The 22,862-nt window shown below is 52.7% G+C and overlaps 3 protein-coding genes across 4 annotated transcripts; 1 reads left to right on the forward strand and 2 right to left on the reverse strand.

Moving 5' to 3' along the window:
• Positions 1–328: 328 nt before the first annotated feature.
• Positions 329–6,931, reverse strand: PHETA2 (PH domain containing endocytic trafficking adaptor 2). Its single transcript, XM_086751842.1, has 3 exons — positions 6,855–6,931; positions 5,796–5,893; positions 329–5,285 (listed from the first exon to the last, which is right to left on the reverse strand). Exon 3 carries the CDS (start codon positions 5,275–5,277, stop codon positions 4,462–4,464), a length of 816 nt encoding a protein of 271 aa, XP_086607968.1. The 5' UTR covers positions 5,278–5,285; positions 5,796–5,893; positions 6,855–6,931; the 3' UTR covers positions 329–4,461.
• Positions 6,932–7,243: 312 nt separating this feature from the next.
• On the forward strand, positions 7,244–13,875 carry NAGA (alpha-N-acetylgalactosaminidase). Of its 2 annotated transcripts, XR_015259043.1 has the most exons (9): positions 7,244–7,446; positions 7,873–8,047; positions 8,183–8,360; positions 8,623–8,717; positions 9,379–9,540; positions 10,009–10,206; positions 10,418–10,561; positions 10,835–12,143; positions 13,685–13,875. XR_015259043.1 is itself a non-coding variant. In XM_086751947.1 (8 exons), the coding sequence occupies exons 1-8, from the start codon at positions 7,283–7,285 to the stop codon at positions 11,012–11,014; spliced, it is 1,296 nt and encodes a 431-aa protein (XP_086608073.1). In that variant the 5' UTR covers positions 7,244–7,282; the 3' UTR covers positions 11,015–12,680. The 2 variants fall into 2 exon arrangements, 1 of the variants encoding a protein (XP_086608073.1); XM_086751947.1 differs by lacking the exon at positions 13,685–13,875 and having other exon boundaries at positions 10,835–12,680.
• Positions 13,825–22,538, reverse strand: WBP2NL (WBP2 N-terminal like). The gene is made up of 8 exons (XM_086751961.1): positions 22,468–22,538; positions 19,920–20,028; positions 19,253–19,388; positions 18,173–18,265; positions 17,213–17,431; positions 16,667–16,804; positions 16,216–16,292; positions 13,825–15,381 (listed from the first exon to the last, which is right to left on the reverse strand). The coding sequence occupies exons 1-8, from the start codon at positions 22,524–22,526 to the stop codon at positions 15,334–15,336; spliced, it is 879 nt and encodes a 292-aa protein (XP_086608087.1). The 5' UTR covers positions 22,527–22,538; the 3' UTR covers positions 13,825–15,333.
• Between the last annotated feature and the right edge of the window lie 324 nt (positions 22,539–22,862).

Consider the following 22,862-nt stretch of genomic DNA (forward strand, 5'->3'; position numbering starts at 1 on the left):
CTCGCGAGGCTTCGGGAAGGGGGAGGCCCCGAGATCGCCACTGCGCATGCGTGCGATAGGGCCACGGCTCGCCGGCTGCCCGTTGGGGGCCGCGGCCCGCGGGGCTGGGGAACGGGGACCCGGCTGTCCCCGCCCTGCGGCCTCTGCCGCTGGAACCGGCGGAGAAGGGAACCGGGCAGCCCGTTACCCTGCCGAAGGGCCCGTTAAGGCTCGGCAGAGGCAAACTGAGCAAGGTGACCCTACAAACGGGCGGAGCGGGAAGCGCCAGGCCCTGTAGCCCCTTTCCGCCGGTGTTCGGGGGTCACAGCTCCATCGGCAGCGCACGGGCTACGAATCACAACGGTTTATTCGGCTTCATGGCATAAAATACAAACGGTAACAGTGCCTTGAAATGAGTAATACAAGTTCCGCGTGTAAAACAAAGGCGCATGCAAAACCATCTCTTAAAAAAAAACCAAAAAAGAACACGTAGTCTACCTAAAGTAAAAGCACATCAAAAGGCGGGAGTATTTCCACAGGTTACGTGTAGTGTTGCCTGGTAGTTGTGCAGATGATAAAGCACACTCGGTGCTGGTGAAAGATGCCCCCGATACGGGGACTCCACACGTTACCCCTGTGTATCCGTGGGGAGTTAAAAGTTTCTCTGCAAAGGCAGTTGAGAGGAGTAAGATGGGGGGCTCACCCCCCCCCAACCTATTAACGCCATATCTGTTGTAACAGAAAGTGTCCGATCTTGGTCGTGAACGTCCACCAGATGGCTAGCGGTGGCCATGAGTACAATCTTCAGTTTACTCTTTTCGCTAGTATCTGGATTCAGTGGAAAACATCAGCTTTACAAAACAACCACAATTTTATAAAAATATAAATATGCAGAAATAAAACAAGACATTATGAGCCTGAATCTGAAAATCCAGCTTCAGAAAAACAGAATGATTTCATCAACTATTTTAACAGGATTGAGGGCCCTTCTTGCATAGCTTACAAAGGCCACGTCAGAATCTCCCTCCCTCTTTCAGTATTCAGTTTAATTTAAATTCAAGCATTTTTCTCTCATCGGTTTTCCATTATTATGCTAAAGAAACTCTTAGAAAAGGATTTGACTTCAGTACTCTAAGAAAAGTGGCCATTCAGCTTTAGTGTTCAGCGCCCGCCCCTTTGCTAGGGAACCTGTTTTGTGCTGCCCAGACATTTTATATTTTTGAAAAATAATTAAGAGAGAGCAAAGGCAGAAGGTGAAACAGTCCAAACCTGAATGACCAGAGTGAAAACTGTGTGTGGCAATCAATCTCATTTTGCTGTAGGGGACAATGAAAACTCTGCTTTTCCTGTAAGGATCTCTGCCTGCAGACAGAAGGAGAGGATGCTCCACTAGCCAGATGCGTGTGCAATCTCAGGAAGCTGAAATCCTCACCTTCTGCCTGGGGGCTGCTTCAAAGGCGCTGCCAGCACAACTGATCCTCAGCAGAGCTGGTCTGACAGCCTCCCTCTCAGAGGAGGTGGCAGAGCACCCAAGTGCTTCCTGGTGGTCATTAAAAAAAAAAAAACAAACTGTACTCCCATACAAATTTGGGCATAGCTTCAGTTATGGCTCTTTTTACTCACAAAAGGGCCATCCCTGCTATGTGAGCGGGACGGTGAGGAAGCCCTGACCAAGCGCATCCAAAGTCAGGGAGTGCTTTGGAGACCTAGCAAAGCCCAGACATGGGCATCTGGGCCGAGCACAAATACCATTCAGGATTCAGCTATTTTCTTCTTGCTGCTGTGGAATAAAAACCAAAATTATTCCAAATGCAATCAGACTTTAGAAAGCAGAACGCAGCTCCTCATTTGCAGGATTTAGAATTTAGTTGGGATATGTACGAACGCAAAGGCAGGTAGCGTGGAAATTGTGCCATTTGAATGGGACAGATTAAAGCATTAAGTATAAGCTCTTTAGTAGTGTTACTAGCACAATCCTGGCTTATTAAAGCAAACTAAGCTTCTTAAAAGTGAAACTGCCCTTTAAATGAATAATACTATTTCAGTTCCAGTTCTGACAGAACTGGCTTTGTTAATTTATATTTTCCCTGTCAAGTCACTCCTGATTCTTGGGTCTCATGCAAGAACTGCCATTACATTTTTATTTATTTTGGAATTTAAATCTTTACTGTCAAACTGCCTTACATAAGTCTGAGGCATCAGAAATATTCTCTCTATATTACATTTAAAAAAAAAAAAAAGCTGAAAAATACTTGCCAAATCTGACCCTGGCCCCAAACTACCCACGCATAGAGCGAGGAGACACCAGGTAGTGCCATTCCCTGATGCCACTGCCCTCCCACGCGGATGGGGACAGGTTCCCAGTGGGAATGCTGCAGCACTGAACAATTTAAGCAGCAGGCAGAGAAGCAGAGCTGGCCTATTAAGTCCAGCCAACTCGGCTGGTGACAGAGCCTGGGCACTGGCCCGTGGCCACCTGCTCCTGTTTTTTTTTCTGAACTGTTTTCAGTTAAAATGCAGAACAAAAATAATCCTCCCAAACTTGAAGATCCCTACTGTGAAGAAATACAGACACTAACTGGAGAGGACTGGATTGCATCACTCGTATGTGAAGGTTACACTCCCGCTGCCCAAAGTCATATTTGTAAGATCTAATTTAAGATCTGATTTCCTCTAATATAACATTGAGCCATAATTAGGCAGGAGGTTGGAAGCCTGTCATCCGAAACTACCAGAGGTATATTTGCAAAGGCACCAAAAGTGAATGGAAGTCATTTGATTTCTGCATTGGCAATCTCTACTGGCTATTGCAAAGTATTAAGCTGAGTGCGTTTAACTCCAGAAAGGCAAAAAGGTTCCTACCAGTCATGACCTGGAATAGCCTCTTGCTTTCCTAGCAAGGCTCCTTAATAAACCAGGGCAATAAAAAACAAGTTTAACACTGTTAGACAGGAAGCACAAGACTGCTTCAGGTATTTTTTTCTGCTTTGAAAAACAGCCCTTGCCAAGAGGATAAGGGAGAAGATTTATCAACGCCATCTCCAGGGTGCTCCAGCCCCTGGATGCAGCACCCACCTACTTGTACCATTTGCCTCATGCCCAAGGTTTCTGACCTACTGGAGAAGGACAGGTCCGTTTCTGTAGCGAGGTGATAGGTGTGCCTCCCTGCAGCCTCCCCTCACCCTCTGGGAGGACGGGATGTGCTACGGAGATCAGCCGAGTGACGCTGACATGAAATTGAAGGGAAGCGCTGGCAGATCAGGCGCTGGCTTTGGCAGAAGGTAGCGATATGACTGATACCAGAGGGGCAAGCCCAGACACTCAGTGAGTCAGTGCAACCTGTAAATCACTCCCACACCTCCACTTCTCCTCCTGGGGCCACCCCTCTCTCCCTCCCCACTCCCCCACAGCCTCTCCTCCGGCTGCGCGGCTCTGCCAGGAGCTGGGCAGAGGCACAACAGCGAGGGAGGCCCTTCAAGAGTGCGGCTTGAGGACACCGTCTCGGGCAACCTGCCCAACGAGCTGGCTGAGCCCTATATGGCACTTTGCAAGAGCTACAATCTGCGCAGAGGCTGAGAAATTCACCCCTGGACAGGCAAAGAGGCATTAGCGTCCCTGTTTTGGAACAGGGAAGGCTTGATCTGGCGATATTGAGAGGCCTGGGTACCGCTTGACAGAGTCCAGATCGGCCCTGGAGAGCTCCTGGTCCTCCCTGTTGCTGCAGACCAGGCTTGGTGTCTCCATTTCAGCCTCGCTGCTGAGCTCAGGCACCCAAAGAGACGGATGCAAGCCTCTGAAATCCACATCCTCAGGCATTTAGCAAGGAGGAGGAGTGTTAGTGCAGATGAAAGTAAAAAAAAAAAAAAAACAATGACACAAGAGCCTGGTCCTCATTGCCCCGGCTGCTGGGCCAGCAGCAGCCACGGTGGCTCACATGTGTCCTGTAGCGAGAGGCACAAGGCCGGAGGCACTCGCCAGGGCCAGCGGCCCATTGGAGGCATTTTGTAAGAGCCCAGCCTTCTCTGCAGTGAAAGAGCAAAGGCAGAAGGACTTCGGTGCAAGACCACAGACAATAATAAATGCTGGCCTGTGCAAACTTCCACGCTGAGAAACAAATTAAAAAAAAAACAGTGAAGGAGAGGCGGGTGATGAAGCACCCAGAGCATCCACCCCACCAGAACGGTGAGGGGCCAAGCCCGTTGGCTGAGGTTCATTGTATACGTGCCGATTTGAGCCCCCTCCACACCTCGTATCACCAGCAGAGCAGAATCTAAAGGTGGCTCCCCTGGTACTACACACTCTCCAGCTGTATAAAGCCTCATGGAAATGAAATGTGAAATTTGGGGAAGACCTGGCTCCCTCGTGCACGCTCTGTGAAGCAAACACACACCGCACACTCGGCTACTGACCAAGGCAGGGGGCAAGCAGCGTTCCTCACTTCACTCTTCCCATGTAGGAGACAGGCTGCTGGGAGACACCTCGTCATGGGTGTCCCACCTTCTGCCTCTCCTGCCACTCCCGTCTCAGCACGGCGATCTCCTGCCCGTACCAGCTGTGCAGCTTGGAGAAGCAGGCCGTCTCTGGTGACACTGGGCTCTCTGTCATGGCTGGTGAGAAGCCGGGTGCTGGGGACCCTGCAGCACCGCTGGCGGCCGAGCGTCGGCGCGGAGGCAGGGGTGGGGGCTTTGCGTGCCCCCCATCACGATCGGGGCAGGTGGCCCCCCCGGGGACACCACCATCATTACCCCACGTGGAGTAACCATTCTCCAGGATGGCAGGCTTCTCCTGGAGAGGCAGCAAGGCGGGGTTGGAAAGGTGCCTCTTCCTGCCAGACGAGGAGGACCTCCGCGGAGAGTTGCGACAAGCAGCCAAACTCTTGCAGGCCTCCTCCAGCTGCTTCTCCAGCTCCCTCACCACCAGCCGCATGTAGTCGAAGCTGGCCCGTGAAAGTGCCTTCACCCAGGCCTCCATGGCAGCCTGCCCATCGGCCACCAGCACGTAAGCCCGGGCACCAGCGTCGTCGAAGCGGATGGCAAAGGCGAACTCCTCAGTGGCCTCGCACAGCTCCACGGTGCAGCCCTCCAGCACCACCAGCCCCACAGGCTCCCGGCTCTCCCGCTCCTCAAAGTAGAAGAGGAGGTTGCCCTTGAGGACGAACCAGCGGCGCTGGTAGGAGGTGGCGTGGTGGTGGTGGGCATGGTGGTGGTGCCGCTCCACCCGTTTGCGGAGGAAGCCAGCATGGTCGGCGGGAGAGTCACAGGTGGCGTAGTGGGCCACACTCCGCTCGTTCAGCTTCATTGCCCCGCCTAGGAGCACAGGAAGAGAAGAGGAAGAAGTTGGCTCGGGGTGAGGAACATCTCACCTGCCCTTCCAGGAGAGGCCTGATCCTGCCCAGTGCCTGCTGTGGAGAAAAGCAGCTCTGAGTCCAGCAGCCAGCACTGCAGGACAGCGTCTAACCTAGCAAGTACCCCTGCAAACAGTGGGCTGGCTCCTCACTGCTGCAGAGAGAAGGTCATCACCAGAGCCCCACCACCGAGACACCTGCTTTCCCGGGGATGACAACACCGCTGCTTTGTTTCTTATTCCACAAGTGACCTACTTTGCTGGCTTTTTATGGGGCACATCAAACAAATTTGTCTCTGTGCCTGCGGGGCATTCATTTCGCTCTCTCCTCTATGACAGGGCAGGACAAGGAGGATGCTTTCAGATCTAAGCTCCCCGTCTCCATGCAGAACCACCGGGCCCCACCAGCCCTCCTGGCAGCAGCACCCCCAGCCCCAGCAGGTTCACCAGCAGCAGGGTGCGAGGTGCCGTACCGGCTGTGTGGGTCAGACCGCAACCCCTTGCCGACTTCCTTGGGTGGGCTGCTCCCTCGCCGAGGGCTTCCGAAGCTTCACCGTGCAGAGCCCCATCCCTGGTCGGAGGAAAGTGGCAGAGAGGGAGTCACAAACCAGAACAGCTCAGGATTGAAAGAGCCAGCCGCATCGCTCCTACCCCAGAAGGCCAGGGCCCTTGGTGCACAGGAGCAGCCAGGGCTGGGGACGGCAGGCGGGTGGCTCTGAAAGCCGGGGTAGCGAATCCGGGGTATTTGCATTGGCTTCAAATGCTGAGCCCCACCCCAGCTCAGCCCAGCGCTCCTGTGGTTTGGTTTTTTTTGGCTCCTGTGGGTTTTGTTTTTATTTTTTTTTTTTTAAAAAAAGGGCTTTTGGCTTTTGTAGAAGCCCGTCGCTTCCACCATCTGCGGGGGCCTGGCGGCAGGTGACTCAACAAGCCGGAGGGTCCTGCAGAAGGACACAGCAAGCGCAGCCTTTGCGATTTTGTAACTGTAGTTGGATGCCCAACAGCTAAAAATCTGCGTACAAAAACAGGCAGAGAACAAAACCACAGCCACCACTCCCCGGCCAGATCCGGGCGGGGGAAGCTCCCCAATATCCCTCCCGGAGCCCTTCTCCCCAGTCAGGGCTTGAGGGGCTGGGCTGAGGGCAAGGGGGCACGGATCCCAGTTGGGAAACGGACAAAAATCCCACCAGCCCTAAGGAAACGCTGTTCCCCGGGGGTGCTTTGCCCTCGGGGCGGCACCCTGAGGAGCCCCCCAGCCCCGCAGGCTCGGGCTGAGGACAGCCGGGGGGGCCCACGCCAGCCCTAACCTGAGGGGGCCGTGGGGGTCCCGCGGTCTGAGTGGGTGGCGTGTGCGTGGGAGGTGGCGGGGGTGCAATGCTGGGCTCTATGTCTTTGTGTGCCTCCTCGTGCCTCCGCCCTGCGCCCGCCGACCCCCGCGGCCCCAACCCGGCCCCGCCGCCCGCTCCCCCTCGGCCCTTGCCCAGCCACCCTCGCCCCGCCGGCGGCACCGCGGGCCCCGTCCGGTCCCGGCTCACCTCGGGCCCTTCCTGCTCGGCGCGGCGCGGCGGTGCGGGGCAGTGCGGGACAGGCGCGGGCCGGCCGCGGCCCGGCGGGGGGGAGGGCTCCTGCGGCCGCCCCGGCAGCACCGCCCCGCTGGCCGCAGCCCTTCGGGGGGGACCTAAACCCTCCCCCCCCTCTCCCCGTCCTCCCAGTGTAACTATTGGTGCAGCAGCCGTGGGGTGCAGTGGCAGTGGGGTGCGACACTGTCGGGGCGCAGGGTGGGGGGGGGGATACCGATGGGGTGCCACAGCCGTGGGGCGCAGTGGGGCTGGGGGCCGGGCCAGGCCGGGCGGCAGGCGGGGGCGGGCGGTCATGTGATGGCGGGCGGTGTCATGTGAGCGGGGCCGGGCCGGGCCGGGCCGAGCCGGGCCAGGCCGAGGAGTTGTGTGTCCCGGCGGTGACGATGGGGGCCGCGGTGTTGGCCGGCCTGGCCTTGGCTTTGACCCTGGCGCTGCCCGGCCTGGCCCTGGAGAACGGCCTGGCGCTCACTCCCCCCATGGGCTGGCTGGCCTGGGAGAGGTTCCGCTGCAACGTGGACTGCCGGGCCGATCCCCGCAACTGCATCAGGTTGGGATGCCGGGGCGGGAAAGGGTGGATGGTCGCGTCGGACATCGGGCCCGGGACGGTTTCTAGCACCGTCCGTGCCCCTGGGACGAGCCCTGCGGCGGTGGGGTCTCGGGGTCACGGAGGCGTGGGAGGTGGGGGGCTCAGGCCCGCTCCCACCCCGGGGGCTGGGGAGGTCCCGGCGCTGAAGGATGCGGCCAGGCTTTGCGGGGTGTCGGGGAAACGCTTCCCCTCGCTGAGATCAATGAACGGGACGTGGACGGGGTTTAAACTGGAGCCTTGGGGACCCCCCAGTATGGCCCAGGCCAGCCCTGTGGTGACCGATGCTCCAGAGCCCTTGTTAGCCCCAAAGTCGTGCTGGCTGCCGGCAGCTGGTGGGGCACGGGGGCTCAGCCTGCCACGTCCCTGTCTCCCCTCCCCGACCCGCAGTGAGACGCTCTTCTTCGAGATGGCGGACCGCCTGGCAGAGGACGGCTGGAGGGAGCTGGGCTACAAGTACATCAACATTGACGACTGCTGGTCAGCCAAGCAGCGGGACGCGGAGGGACGGCTGGTTCCCGACCCTGAGAGGTTTCCCAGAGGGATTAAAGCTCTGGCTGACTACGTGAGTGCCTGCTGAGGACAGTGGGGATCTCTGTGTTCCTACACCACCATGGTGGGAGGGAACGGAGGAGCCTGGTCCCTGGAAGGCACCTCGAACCGCCTTTGTTCCCTCCTTGCAGCTCTCCTCTCCTCACAGGTCCACGCCCGGGGCCTGAAGCTGGGCATTTACGGCGACCTGGGCACCCTCACTTGTGGGGGCTACCCAGGCACCACGCTGGACCGTGTGGAGCAGGATGCCCAGACCTTTGCAGAGTGGGGTGTGGACATGCTGAAGCTGGATGGGTGCTACTCGTCGGGAAAGGAGCAGGCGAAGGGTAAAGTCTCCCTACCTGGCTGGCATTTCTCCCCTCGCTGCTTCAATCGAGGCGGCTGGCTGTCTGCAGAAAGGCTTGGTCAGCTGGTTCTTCTCTCGTGTCTCCTGTTGCGGCTCTTGAGGAAAGAGGAGGGAGTTTGGGTGCCCTAGAGCTGATATAAGGCAGGAGGCTGGGCTGGCCTGGGGTCCCCCTGGCCGGGGTGGCTGGGATGCAGTCTGCTGCCAGCCGTCTCCTTCACCATTTGTCATTTTCTCTCCCTAAGGCTACCCAGAAATGGCAAGGGCCTTGAACGCCACAGGCCGCCCCATTGTCTACTCTTGTAGCTGGCCAGCGTATCAGGGGGGATTGCCCCCCAAGGTAAGGGCTGTTCTGTCCAGTGGTCCAGTGACTGTTCCCCATGTCCCCGGTGCCCTGGGGAGCTCTTGTTGGAGCTACAGGAGCCAGGTGCTACACCCCAGTTATTGCTCTGCTGCAGACAGGATGAGGCTGCAGGTCCCGGAGGGGATGTCTCCCCTCTGCCAGGCATCTGGGGACACTTGGGGTTCCCTACACGGCTAGGTGATGGGAGTTTAGGGGAAGAAGGCCCCGGAGCCTGCCCTTTCCACCTCATTCAGCTGTTGACAGCCTGTTCTTCTGACATAGGTTCTGTCTGGTTTAAGTGCTTGAAAGAGGATGTTCCTCCTAGTAATGTTTCTTGATAATTGAGTGCATTTATTTATTTCCTCTTCCACTTTTGAGTCAATCCCAAGTTGCCTTCATTCTTGCAGCTGATCGTGTTTCCCCGTGCCCTCTGTGGTTGTTTGGCTAGACATCCTATCATACTGGGACGTGCCCAGTCAAATTAGGATATGACTCTCTCCTCCTTCATTATGTGATGTTGACCTTCTCTAGATCCCTGTGCATTGCAAACACCAAACATCTGGATGCTGCAGCTTGCAAAAAGTCTGACTGCCCCTTCTTCCCCAGCTTGCAGACCCCCTCCTTTCTCCCTGCTGCCTGACCCTGTGCTCCTCTCCAGGTGAACTACACCATCCTAGCAGAGGTCTGCAACCTGTGGCGTAACTACGACGACATCCAGGACTCCTGGGACAGCGTGCTTTCCATCGTGGACTGGTTCTCCACAAACCAGGATGTGCTGCAGCCGGCGGCTGGCCCTGGCCACTGGAATGACCCAGACATGGTGCGGCTGGGTGGTGGGTGCACTGACCCTGGCCAGGGATGGAGGGTCTCCGGGGATCCCCTTCTAGGTGCAGGGTGAAGGAGAAGCGCAAGTAACAGGAGTCCTGTTGCTGCAAAGAGGCAAAGCTCGTGTTGCCCTTGGCTAAGCTAAGGGAAAAGAGTTGCAGTGAACCCTTCAGCATTTGAGTATACCTGTCCAGTTGTCCAGGTGTCCTTATCCTTTCCTGTGCAGCCTAAGGGGGGATAGTGGTGAAGTGAAGGGTGTTGGTGAGTGTGTTTGAATGTGTGCTGACGGCTCAGCACCTAGCAGAGGTGGGATCTCCCAGCAGTAGTAGGCTGCTCAAGGGGAAGCAAAAGTGCATGTGAGGTTTCCTGTGCGTGCTCCCTCCCAGAAGGCTGCAGCATCACCAAGGGTGACAAGCAGACAAGTTTCTAATGCTTTTCTGCCTTTCCTGTCTCTTCACTCCAGCTGATCATTGGAAACTTTGGCCTTAGCTATGAGCAGTCACGTTCCCAAATGGCCTTGTGGACATTGATGGCAGCTCCGCTCCTCATGTCCACGGATCTCCGCACCATCTCCCCCAGTGCCAAGGAGATCCTGCAGAACCGCCTGATGATCCAGATCAACCAGGACCCCCTGGGAATCCAGGGACGCAGGATTGTCAAGGTTAGAGGGAAGGTGGACATGTTTGGGAGAGCAGACAGGAGCAGCACAGGGGGTTGCAATAAGGAGGGAGAAGCGATGCTGAGAAACATCAGCAGGAGGGCTGTGGGAGCTGGGGACCTGCTGGCGTAGCAGCCCCACAGAGCGAGGTCGGAAGTTATGGGCCAGCACTGGTCCCTGCAGCTCTGCCTCACCCGCTCATCCCCACCCCTAGGAGAAATCCCACATCGAGGTGTTCGTGCGCCCGCTGTCCCAGGCCGCCTACGCCCTTGTCTTCTTCAGCCGGAGGACGGATATGCCCTTTGTCTACACCACCAGCCTGGCCAAGCTCCACTTCCCCGAGGACACTGTGTATGAGGTAAGCCCCACTGGCACACTGCATAGTGGAGCAGCCCCATGGCACCTGAATCTCCCTCTTTCCAGCTCCCTCCTTTGATGCCCTGTGCATTGGCAGAGGGCCAGAGGGAGAACTCCCACTCCCTGCCTCCAGGACAAAGGGGCAGCTTCCCATTGGGTCACTCTCCTGCTGCCCGCTGCTGTGCCTTCCCGCCATCCCATGTCAGTGACCACGGTTGGACTGTGAGATGAAAGGTCTGTGGAAATCCTGGTAACCACCATCTCTCTCTTCCAGGTACAAGACGTGTACAGCGGGAAGATCAGTGGCTTAAAAACAGGAGATAGCTTCTCGGTTGTTATTAACCCCTCCGGGGTGGTGATGTGGTATCTCCGTCCCATGGCACTCCCGGTGCAGCCCTGGCACGTTGTCAGACAGCAAGCCCCCGGCCAGGGTTTCCACCCAGTCCTCCTGTGACGAGGCTTAGCAGATGGGAGTGTGGGTCAGTGCTGGGGGGAGCTGTGAGACCTGGGCCGCGTGGCTCTTTGCTGCACAAGTGCCTTTCGCTGGCGTGCCCAGCAGTGCTGGGAGCAACCTTAGACCATTCCTCCGGTACCAGCCTGATGATGCCTACTCCATCTGCGTAAAGCAGGAATTCTTGTTGCTCACCTCCTAAGGCTCTGCAGCGCGTGATTCCCCTGGTGATTGCAAAGCCCTTTGAGATCCTCCTGTGGAAGATGCCAATACAAGCAGAGTCCAGCCATCGTTGGAGTTTGTCAGCTCTGACACCTGAGCACTTTACTGCATTGAACTGAGTACCACCAACTGCTGCAGGGACTCTTTGAACCATACCTGTAGAAAGACCTTGGATGCTTTAGTATCTTCTAGGGTGGTGACACCCCTCCCCCCCCACCATATGTGATGATGTTTGCCTCAAGGATCAGACCTGGCCGCCTTCTTTCCTCTGCTATAATCAGCTTGGCTTAAAATTAAGGGGCTGGCAATAGGGCTGCACCCTTCACATGTACCTTCTCTGGGACCAAGAGCTCCTGGACACATGGTGGTCCTGTGCAGGAAGGCTTTGCTTGCAGGCCTCATCCTGCTGCCAGGATCCTGGAGGCCAGCACTACTGCAGCCTAGCATGCATGCTAGCTCTGGATTAAAGCCCCCCCTCCAGTTTCAGTTTACAGGAAAGCAGAGCAAACAACCTCCACTGGCCACGCACAAACCCAGCAGCCTTACTGCGGTGCAGCACCAAAAACTGCAGAGCCATAGTGCGTTGGGTATGAGTGGTGTCGGGAAGATGCCAATGCTCGATTAAGGTAGAGCTGGGAGCTGGTCACAGGCGCCTCTGAGCTGCAAGCTGCATCCTGTTCTTGCTCTGTCAGGAAATTCCTGCTAAAAGGGGGCTCAGGCCTTCCTCCAGTGGGCTGAACACTCAGGGTTTCTCAGGGAAAGGCTCCTCCTTCTCCCAAGGGCAGCTACATCCACAGCTCCATCCTGAGGAGGAGCCTGCATTAATAAACTGGAAGTGAGTGGTGGGACAGACTCGAGCCCTCCAACTGATCCACCTTCATACAGCACCCATTCTGTGGAGCAGTTTTAGGTGAGTGTCCTGGTTTTGGCAGAGATGGTGTTCATTTTCCTCTTAGAAGCTGGTGTGTTTTGGATTTCGTATGTGAAGAATGTTGATAAACACACTGATGATATGAGATGTTAATGAGACCAAGGACACTGTCTGGTTCTCCAAGTCTCACTAATGTGCAGATGCAGGAAGCTGGGAGAAAGACAGACAGAAAAATTGACCCAAACTGGCCAAAGGGAGTATTCCATGCCATGAACGTCATGCTCAGTATGTGAGTGGAAGTTGCCCATGGGGGTGGGGGGGGCACGCATAATTTTTTTTCGTATGTCGCCTCTCTCTCCCTGGCATTGTTCCCTCTACCTTGCTGGCTTACTTTTGCTCCTTTGCTTGCTGCTTGGTTTCATTTCTGTGATCGCTGCTCGGGATGGGTTGTATCAGTCAGTGGGACATCGGGTGGTGAGAAATCATGCATTGTTCATTTTGTATTTTTTAGTATCCTTATATTTTGTTATTATTGTAATTTTCCTTTGCTATTCTAGTAAACTGTCTTTATCTCAACCCACGAGTTTTCCTTTCTTCCCAGTTTCTCTCGCCCATCCCACTGGGGAGGGGGAGTGAGGAACTGTGTGGTGATTCGGGCTAAACCACAGCAGCGAGACACAGCCTACCCCCGAGAGGTGTGCAGCATTTGTGAAGATTGCCTCTTAAGACTCCAGCCCAGGGAGACTGACACAAGATTAAGCCTCAGACTACAGAAATTCCATATTTTAGTTTAAGTGGGGGGGAAAAAAATGTTTCCCCTTTTTGTTCAGATGCTGTAGGGTTCCTGGTCACCTCCCGACTCTGGTTCCTGCAGGATGAAATGGCTGATTCTTGCCATTTCCAGAAACTCTTGACTGCAGTGGCAAGATACCAAACACGATGTTTGCAGTGCTCTAACAAGGAAGGCTGAGTGCACTTCTTGTCTGTACACAGGAGCTGGCTTTGTTCATGAGGAGTAATTGGGACAAATTAATTGAAATAAAGGGGAAGCAGGTCAGAGGCCGTTTCATGTTTATTCAGTGTGGCTAGCTGTAGCTACCAGGTTAGTGTAGGATCACAGGGTCATTACCTCAAAACAGGAACAACTACGCTATGAACCAGAACTGGTTTCCTGTCAGAGGCTGGACTGATGCAGAGTAGAAAACAGCTTTCCAGCGGTTGCATTCTGTTCAGCAGGGCAACTGCTTTCCTTGGCACAAGGGGAAACATTTTACAGACCACAGTTAAATGCCATTTTCCTTTACCTTATATTTATTTTTCCCTCACTGGTAAAAAATTGGCTAGCAAGGAGTCCCTCTTAAAGACAGGCCTTCTCTCTGGCACTAAATGTATAGAGCTGTTATGAATGTAGCAAGTAGCAGGGTGGTGAGATGGCCCCTGCTAAATACAGTGTGTGGCTGCTCTGAGGACACGAGCACATGTCAGGTCTGGGTATCCGGGCAAGAGCACAAACCAGTCTCTCCCAGGCAGCAAAAGGATGAGCCCCACCTTCTTCTCTCACCCCAGTTTCTTGATTCCAGAACCAGCTTAGCCAGAGGACTGGCCCACAGCCGACCCAAGAGAACACCACCAGTGGCTGCTGTTTGTTCCAGCCTTCTGTGCAGCAGGCAAGAATGAAGGTCAACACAACACAACACACACACAACAGTGAAGAGGCAGCTAAAGGTATCAACACTCCTGTATTAAAGTGCAATTCAAAAAATTACAAACATTCATGGTTGCGGTTGCTTGTTTGTTTGGTTGGTTTTTTTTAAATACAGAGTTATTAGAATGTCTCTATCTCAGACTTAAAAGGTGTTCATAGATAAGGAAATTTACTTCCCCCCATGCAGGGCTGCACACTTGCAAGTCGTGCAAGCCTGACTTACAGGAGAGCCCTGGCACACAGGGAAGTAGGAGAGAAAATACTCCTTCCCCTTCACTGTGAAGGTAGGAAGGCTGTAGGAAGTACAATCACCCCATAAGTAAAGCATCACAAGGGACTAGACTAGAGAGACTCTACACCAGACTAGAGAGACTCTCTTCAGACCAGGTTTAATGGCTCTATGTCCTAAGGAAGAAGGAAAGGTGGTGGCTGAGGAGCCCACCTCTGCAAGAGAGCCGAATGTTAACAACATCCACACCAGTGGTTCCCAGCTGAGAGGGCACTGCACCCCTAAGCAACCCAACTCTGGTATTACAGCGCCCGCCCTTCCACACATGTGCTGGCTGAAGCAGCCCAAGGAAGAGACCAGAGCAGGTTTTCCTCTTTGAAGCTACTAGGCAGCACAAGCTCGCTCAGCAGAGGGAGCCAGCGCTGTGGGACCTGTCTCCTGACAAGGCTACTGCCAGGTCATCTTCCTAACGTAACATATTTTCCTCCAAGGCAAGCAGCCTCCTGTGCGGCACTTGACTCCATTACGCTTGAAGAATGGCTGCTTGACACGGGATCATTGCACAGATACGGGACCTGCTTCTAGAAGAGGGAAAGGAAGACTGATTTGCACGCCTGCCAGTATCAGCTGACTGCCCTGCAGCACACCTTTGTTTGCTTTTCTATTCGATGTCTATAAAGGCAGGCTGACAGCGGCCCGTCCCCTTCCCTCTTGCGTAGCCAAATGCTTCAGTGTCTCTTAGGATGCACTTTCCAAGTTTGTCACCCCGTGACTGTTAGTTCAGGACATGAAACACATGCTTTCAGCATGAAACAGGATTTCCAGAGGAAAAAATTTAAGGAAATTTAACACCTTTCTGGGGCGCCCAAAGGTCTATGCAAGGAAGCTCACGGTGCTCTGTACTTTTCCCCTTGGATGGTGCTTCAGAAGAAGTCAAAAGTTTGACATTCCAAGCAGTTCCACTCCAAGATCCCAGACCTTCATATTTTAGTCCTAGATTAGTGACGTGGTCTACTGGTGGTTTAAGAAGTCCATCTCTCTCCTCAAGCCAATGGCAGAGCAAAAGGTTAGTGCTTCGACCCCATGAAATAAAGCAAATAAGCAGGAAAGTGCTGTTGTTCCATCTTGTATTGCCACTGACTTAACGTTTAGGGAGGGCAGATGCTCAGCTGCCTGGCACTACATATATTGTGCGCGTACAAAGAGACCTAGAGAAGTGCTAACCCGAGGGGCAGTAACAGTCAAGTTGTCTTCAGGAAGAGAGAGCGTGGGAGGCTGGTTGCAATTTCCTTCTGTTAGTTGTTCTTCTTGTCCTCAGGAGGTGTATAAGGAGGTGGCTGATCCTGGAAGGAGATACAGTGCTCTTTTTATGATAAGCTCCTCCCAGGCTTGGCTTACAAGAAACGGCTGCTCTTCAGTGAGCTACAGACAGAGCCAGGTGCTGTGTTTTAAACTGTCATTTCATGACAGTTTCTCTAGTATCACTTATGCTCCAGAATATCTCTTAACGTTTCTAGTGAGTGTCCCCTCAAAACCAGCTAACAAATGGTCCAAACAGACCATTTAATCTGTTTTAATCCCCATCCTTCCTTCACTTCCAGGGCTTTGTCTCTGTTGATGTTCACAACTCTGACCCAGCACACAACAAGCCCCTGGGCTGAGGGCAGGCTTTGCTGCTCCATCAGTCTCCAGCCCACTGCAGAGCCACGCGAGGCAGTGCAAGGCACAGGCAGACTGGCTGTCACATACCAGACGTAGGCTACAGCTGCCCCTGACTGAACTGTGAGAGACCTCCCTGTCTCCTCCACCACAGAAAAAAATAAAACAAAACCCACATGCTCTCATCCTTAAGTGACCTGCTTTTCTTTCACTCTCTCCACTTCCAGGCCCCACAGAAGCATACTCTTGTGTTCTCTGTACCCATGCAAATTTTTTACGCCTTTAAAAGTAAGACAAGTACTGAACTGCTGTTACTGGATGAATCTTAAGGCCCTCCTCCTTTCCTGACTGTGGATTTAATAAGCCTTCTTCATGGCATTGTCATCCACAGGAAAACGCCTACTTTCCGTACACTTTCAAACGAAGGCACACTGGGCTTTGCTAGGAAAGCAAACTGCTGTCTCTATTAGTGATGGAAGAGGGAGCAGGCTCACGCAGACAACAGGTGCGGTACTCACCATGGGCATGTACACATTGTGTGGATTGGCAGGGTTGTAATACGCACTGGAAGCGGCTTCCATGGCCTTACTGTCCCCTAGAAAGGGAAGAGAAGAAGCAAGCACAGGACACACTCATTTTACATGCCTCAACCAGTGGCTCCAGCCCCAGAGCTTTCTCCCAGCCATAACTCTTTTGAGGAGTTAACAAAGGTCCAAACAGCCAGCAGGAACAGCAGCAAGCTGAGCTTGAACTTGGAGCAGATCAGAAAAGCTGCAAGCTGGCTAGAGCTGACCACAAGCTGTGCAGCACAGAGCTGAGCAGTTCTCCCTCCACTCTGTTATCTCAAATAACAGATCAAGATGTCTTCGGGCTCCTGTAACAACAACAGCTTCCCCACCCCATGCCGTGCCCACACCACCGCCCACAGTCCAAGCCCCCAGACCCTGGCAGCCCCCCAATCCCATTTACCTGGCATCCCCGGTCCCACCCAGGCTGGGGGAGCTGAGGGGGCTGAGGGGGCTGAGGGTCCTGCAGGAGATGGCCCAGAGTAGGGGGGAGGAGGTGGCACATACACAGGGTTCATGTTTGGAAGTGGTGGGTAAATACCTGAAAAATATGACATTGGATTGATGCTTCAGACTGTGGCAATGGGACAGAGGGGAAGAGAGCTCACAGGCCCAGCAGCACATTAGGCTTGGAGAAGAGCACTGGTGAAGCCCGTTGGGCTCAGAAGAGATGAAGGCAGCAGGGATTTGACATTTTGCTAATGCCCATCATGCCAGCAAGCAACAATTCTCTGCAAAGCACCAGCACCATTACAAACCACATTTTCACCTTTTATCTAGCTGCAACTATAGAGACACGGTGTTGTGATCAACAGCACGCAACAGATTTTTGCAAGGATAAGGATCCTTGATGGAGATAAAACTATGGCAACCCTCACCATACCGTTGTGATTTCTTTACAACTAGCAGCAAATGCACCCTACCACTCATCATTACACAACTTCCAAACCTGGAGTCTGGGCGTACGGATATCCCATGGGCTGTGGAGCAGGTCCATAGGCATTCATCGGAGGTGGTGTGTAAGGATATGGTCCATTTGGTGGTGGAGGAGCAGCGTAGCCCCCCGGCGCAGGCGAATACCCCCCTGGAGCAGGCGGGGGGGGTGCATACCCTCCAGGCACAGGTGTGTAGCCATAGCCAGGGTTCTGGAGAGGAACACTGCTGGAAGCTAAGGAGCACATTTTTAGTAAGCCAGGCATCCTTTCGTTATACTAAACATATAGAATAAAAGGAAAATAGTCCTGTTCATGCAGCAGCATTTCCCTTTATCTAAATTCACTACACAGTCCCTGTGCTTGAAAAGAATTAGCCTCCTCACTGCGAGTTCACAGGGTGCTAAAGGAAACTAGCTACAAAAATATCAGCTATCAGTTCCATCACAGAGCTCCCACTGCTAGAAAAAAAGGACCATTCTAAAACAAGTATCAGTACGGTGCTTTTAAATTCCTTTTAAACTTTCTTATCAGAAAAAAGTACATTTTTTCCCCCATTTGAAAGTTTTAAATAGAAGCTATATTTTAAATTTTATTTTTCCCCTTTCCAGACGTGGACACATTAACTTCTCCCATCTTACTCCACTGTTACAGAACCGAGCTGAGGGTAGGTAAGTGGATCAATTTTTCACCATCACAGATTTCAACTTAATTCCATGAGGAAGAAGGTTCTGTAGAAAAGGGTTTTCCACCTCAGCAGCACAAACTTCAGAATATTCTGACTGCACAAAGTATTAAGATGAAATAAAATAGATTGGAAGGGAAAACAAAGTTCCCCTGGAAAAAGAAAAAACACATTGCTGTGGAAGAATGCATGGGGTGCTCCTCTTCCCCCAGCCCATAAAGTTCAAAAAAGCACTATTCTCTAGCTAGCTCAGTCAACCACGAGAGAACCGCAGGCTCTGAAGATCCTTTACCGTTAGAGGCAGCTTTGAACATCAGCTGTCCAAACTCAATGGCTCCTCCGCTGTTGAAAGTCAGTTTAAACGTCCCTTGACCTTCCCAGCCACCTAGGAGAGAGAATTAGAATTGAAACAGACTATTAACCTCCTCAGTAGCAGTCAAGCCAGCAAAACAGTTACTATTAAAATTATTTTTTCTTCTTTATTTCAAAACTAGTCTGCATCATATTGCCAGGAGGAAAGAATCACGGTGCTGCTATCAGATGTCCCCCCAAATAGTATCTCAAGACAATCACGAATTTATTTCTTTACCTTTTAAAGGACAATCCCCACTAGAGCTATGTAGAAGCAGCCTGCTCTAGATATGAGGTTGTTTTGTCCTTTCCTGAAAGGTTTAATAGAACCTAACAATGAACACAGTGTAAAGAAAGAACACTTTATTCACTGAGGATTTTATCGAAAGCCCTCAAATGAAGTTTTATTGCTGACCTCAGTGGACTACAGATCAGCATCTGCAACTCAGGCTAGGATTTAAATCAAATGCAACGTTTTTAATCTCTTTGGCCCGCAGCAGCTCAGGCAGATTATAAACGCTTAGGTATAATGGCAATTTTTCAGAAAAAAATTCAAGTAGGTGATGACATTGCAAGAGAAGTAACAGTGCATTGTTTTGTAAGGGCTTTTTGGTGGGTCTTTTGGGGCACGTTTTGGTTTTTTTGGTGGTTTTAGAAAAAAAATAGATGTCATTTAAATAAAAGATTTCACAAAATAAGTGTAAGATTGTCTTCTGTTGTTTTTGGACAAACACACGTGGAAACCAAGTAAGCGTGACCTACACAGTAAGACAGAAGTTACAGGATTAAGCAAAAGCCATTCTGTGAAAATCAGTTACCAGCTTTGGGCACAGAAAGTAATGCTGAAGCAAGGCCTTAAAGTTCAAAAGACACGAGTTACCTTAGCGCGGACTTGCTAGCTATACTGCTACAGCTACTCTGTCTTTCCTGTGCACATAAGCCATCTATACGATGTTCAGCAGAAGAGAAAAGGACTCGTGACACCTGGGAAGGGTTCAGTCTACAAAGCACGGGCACATACCTCCTGCCTCAGCCTGAATCTGTCCTTTGATGTAATTGGCAGAGAAAACAGGCTGCTCGATGGAGCATCCTTTCACCAAATAAAACGGCATCATGAAAGACAGCATAGGATCCTTGCCCTTTGACACAAAGATCATCTGCAAGACAGGAGGGAACACCTCTGAATTACTTGAATTAGATATAAAGGCTGGTCGTGGAGTTCCAGTTGTAGCAGCATCCAAAAATAGGGTAACTTAACTCCCAGCATCAGTATGCATTGTGTTATTTCACAGCTTTAATATCACGAGATCCTGCACAGATGTGATGGCATGGCTCACTCACCTGAAACACATATGTTCCAAAATAACATACCACCTAAAACACACATGCACATTTACAGAGTTTATTTGTTCTACTTTTTACAGACAAGCTATGAGATTTTTCAAATAAAGTAATATATTATATTAAGTACATTCTTCAGACAGTGATTTCCAGGACTGCACATGCCTTTGTAGGGAACTGGGATTGTGACACAGGCACAGACTATCGTATTTCCACCTTCCCTTCTCCTACCTAGTACTCTCAGCCCAAAAATACCAAAAATCACTTCTTCTATCACAAGTAGGTTTCTGGTCTAAAATCCACAAGATCCCTTAAGAAAGGGGAAGCCCTGCTGGCATCAGACTTACCCTGTAAGGGGTGAGATACAGCATCCCTTTCTTGGTGCCTTTGAAGGCTTCAGGCTTGCCGGTCACGTCACTGAAGGAGAGCTCCACATCTTTACACTGTTTGAGTACGCTACAGGAGGAAATCAGACAAATTGAAGAGACAACCTCAGCGACAGCTCTGACACACACCCCCATCTCACAGAGAGGGGAACAGCACACCAGAGACTCTGAATATTATCTCCAAAGATTCAGTTCTGATGTGGTCCCTGCTGTTTTTCCTTTGAACAGAGAGGGATGATTTATGCAGAGTAATTCATCCTCTCACCTGTGACAACCCCTGCTCCTCCTCCACAAAGGAAAGCTTTAAATGACAGTTTCTCTTTATGTCTCCAAACCTATCAGGCTGAGGAATTCCTCTCTCCAAATGAGAAGAGCCTTAGCCCAAAGGTCAGGGCACAGGAAGGGTTGAGGCATCTGAAACTGCCCCCCTTGAAGCCAAGGTATCCCCCCAGAGCAAGCCTCTCTCTCCAAGTCCATGCTCAAATCCAAGACTGGCCATGGCACGGGAAAACAGCACTGCTGTAACACCGCACCCACTGTGCAAACTGAGGAAGTTGCTTCACTACTACCCTCACTGCTGACCCTGCTTCACAGGATTTAAGTAAATATTTGTAATAAACAGCACCATGCTAAGGAACAAAACAAGGAGCCAGTAACGTCAGCAATAAGGTTATTACTGTTGGATATCTATGGGAACCATTAGCAAAGTTTGCTCATGGCACAAAACCAGACGAGAAATGTGAACACTGCAGGGTCAGGAGTACGGAGGTGCCTGAAAAAATAAATATAAAATTAACATGAAGGAAAAATCGAAGATTCAACTTGGGAAAGCATGAATCTCCAGGGAAGACCCTAAACATACCATCTAGTAAGAAAATTTGCAGAATAAACACAAGAGCCTTGAGGGTGACAAGCCTGCAGCGTGTTACAGTAGCAGAAGAATCTGAGGTGTTTTATGGCTGAAGAGCATGGAAAAAGAAAACACAAAACCTTAACCCAACACAAGCCTGAACAGGCCAGATCTAAAGTAATCCTAATGTATTCTGATCAGCATACTGTAGAAGTCAGATCAAGCGAGGAGTCAGGAAATTGCAAAATTCTTGGGGGAAGGGAGGACTCAGCAGCGCCACCATTTGGGAAAACAACCAAAAGCCCTGTAGTTTCAGGTCATGTGCTTTTTAGGGAAGACACATATGGATGTATCTGAAAAACACAGCTATCCAAGGAGGAAGATATTAAAAAGTCTAGCTTTAATAAGAAAAAAAACAAAACCAATCAGACCAAGAAATTCTACTGGGACATTACTTCATAGGTGAGCTAGATGCAGATTCTCAGACTGGGTGGGAGGGACAGACTGACAAGGCAGCAGAGCTCTTTCTGTTTCCGGGATGCAAAGGGGACACATTTCTTCTAAGTTAAACAAAACCAACTCCTTGCCAGCTTGGATCTCACAAGAACACTTTCTCAGCCACGTCCTGTAGCAGCATTTCATGTCAGTTTGCCTCACTGGGAAGAATTTCTACGTAGTCACTCTAATGTTTACTCCTTCGCAGCTACTCACACAAGCAAATAACACACAGCCGCCACCACTGGGTGTAAGTAAGCTGCTGAACTGGTTTGCATCTGCATGCCCATCCAAGGCTGTCATGGGAGGGCTATGCACCCCACAGAGCCATGCGGCACCCACTTGTAACTAAGCATCACCACAAGAATGGCTTGAGGTCAAAGACAGAGAGATGTCCTTTAAACTGGCAGAAGCTCTACACGTCAAAGGACTTCCCTGACTGAAGTATTAGCAGCCAGTTATGAAACAATATGTATGTATTCTTCCTATTCTTTACCAGTCCCAAAACAGCTCAACAATCTTTTACAGTGCTTCTGGTTTCTAGGATTTCTCTAGGCAAAGCCAGGATGCTGGGAGAAATCAACGCGAAGCTGAGGCCCGTCAAGCCGGTCTGTCAATCCCCACCCGGGGTGAGGGCAGGCGTCGAGCGGCTCGTTGTGACGGGAGAGGCGCTCCTCCCGTGCTAAGGAGGGGACCTGCTCTGCTCAGGCCTTGCCTCCAACAAAAAGTTTTCCTTACTTCGAATACAAGCGATTAAAACTCCTACCTTAACTGGTCTCTGCCTCTCTGACATCGCTAATTGCATCATGTTAAAAAAGAAGTCAATTCATCATCTTTTATAGGCGACGGCTGCTCACTCCTCACCCGGGACGCCCGCCGGAGCGGCACGAAGGATGGCCCAGCTTCAGCAGCGAAGACGGGGCAGCCCCGCCGGCTCCAGCCGGGCCTGCTCCCCGCTGCCGGGGAGGTCACTTCAGCAGCACAGCCCCCAGGCCGGGGCCTGCAGGGTCCGGGGGCCGCCCCAGCGGGGCCGAGCTGCCTCCCACCACTGGGCCCCAACGGCACCCAGCCCGGCCCTGCTGCGAGGACATGGGGTGAGGAGGCACCCCGCACCCCAGCCCCCGCCCCGCAGCCCCTCGCCGCCCCGCAGCCGCCCACCGGTACCTCTCGGCATTGGGGATGACGACACCGCCCTCCTGCGAGTGATTCCTGTTCAGCGCCATCTTGCCCCTCCCGCTGGCCCCGCCCCTGGCTCGGTGACCTCCTCCCTCGAGGCCCCCGGACGCCCCGCCCCTCCGTTACGCCCCGCTCCCGGTGACGCCCCGCCCCCGGTGACGCCCCGCCCCCCGGTGACGCCCCGCCCCCCGGTGACGCCCCGCCCCCCGGTGACGCCCCGCCCCCCGGTGACGCCCCGCCCCCCGGTGACGCCCCGCCCCCCGGTGACGCCCCGCCCCCCGGTGACGCCTCCCGGCAGGCGGCGGACGCGAGGCGGACATGACGCGGCGCTGGTTGTCAGGAGAAGGTTGTTTAATGGCCGCCGGCGGAGGGGACGCTACCAG

This window comes from Chlamydotis macqueenii, chromosome 1, assembly GCF_036417535.1.
Source record: "Chlamydotis macqueenii isolate bChlMac1 chromosome 1, bChlMac1.mat, whole genome shotgun sequence".
Taxonomy (NCBI): Eukaryota; Metazoa; Chordata; class Aves; order Otidiformes; family Otididae; genus Chlamydotis; species Chlamydotis macqueenii.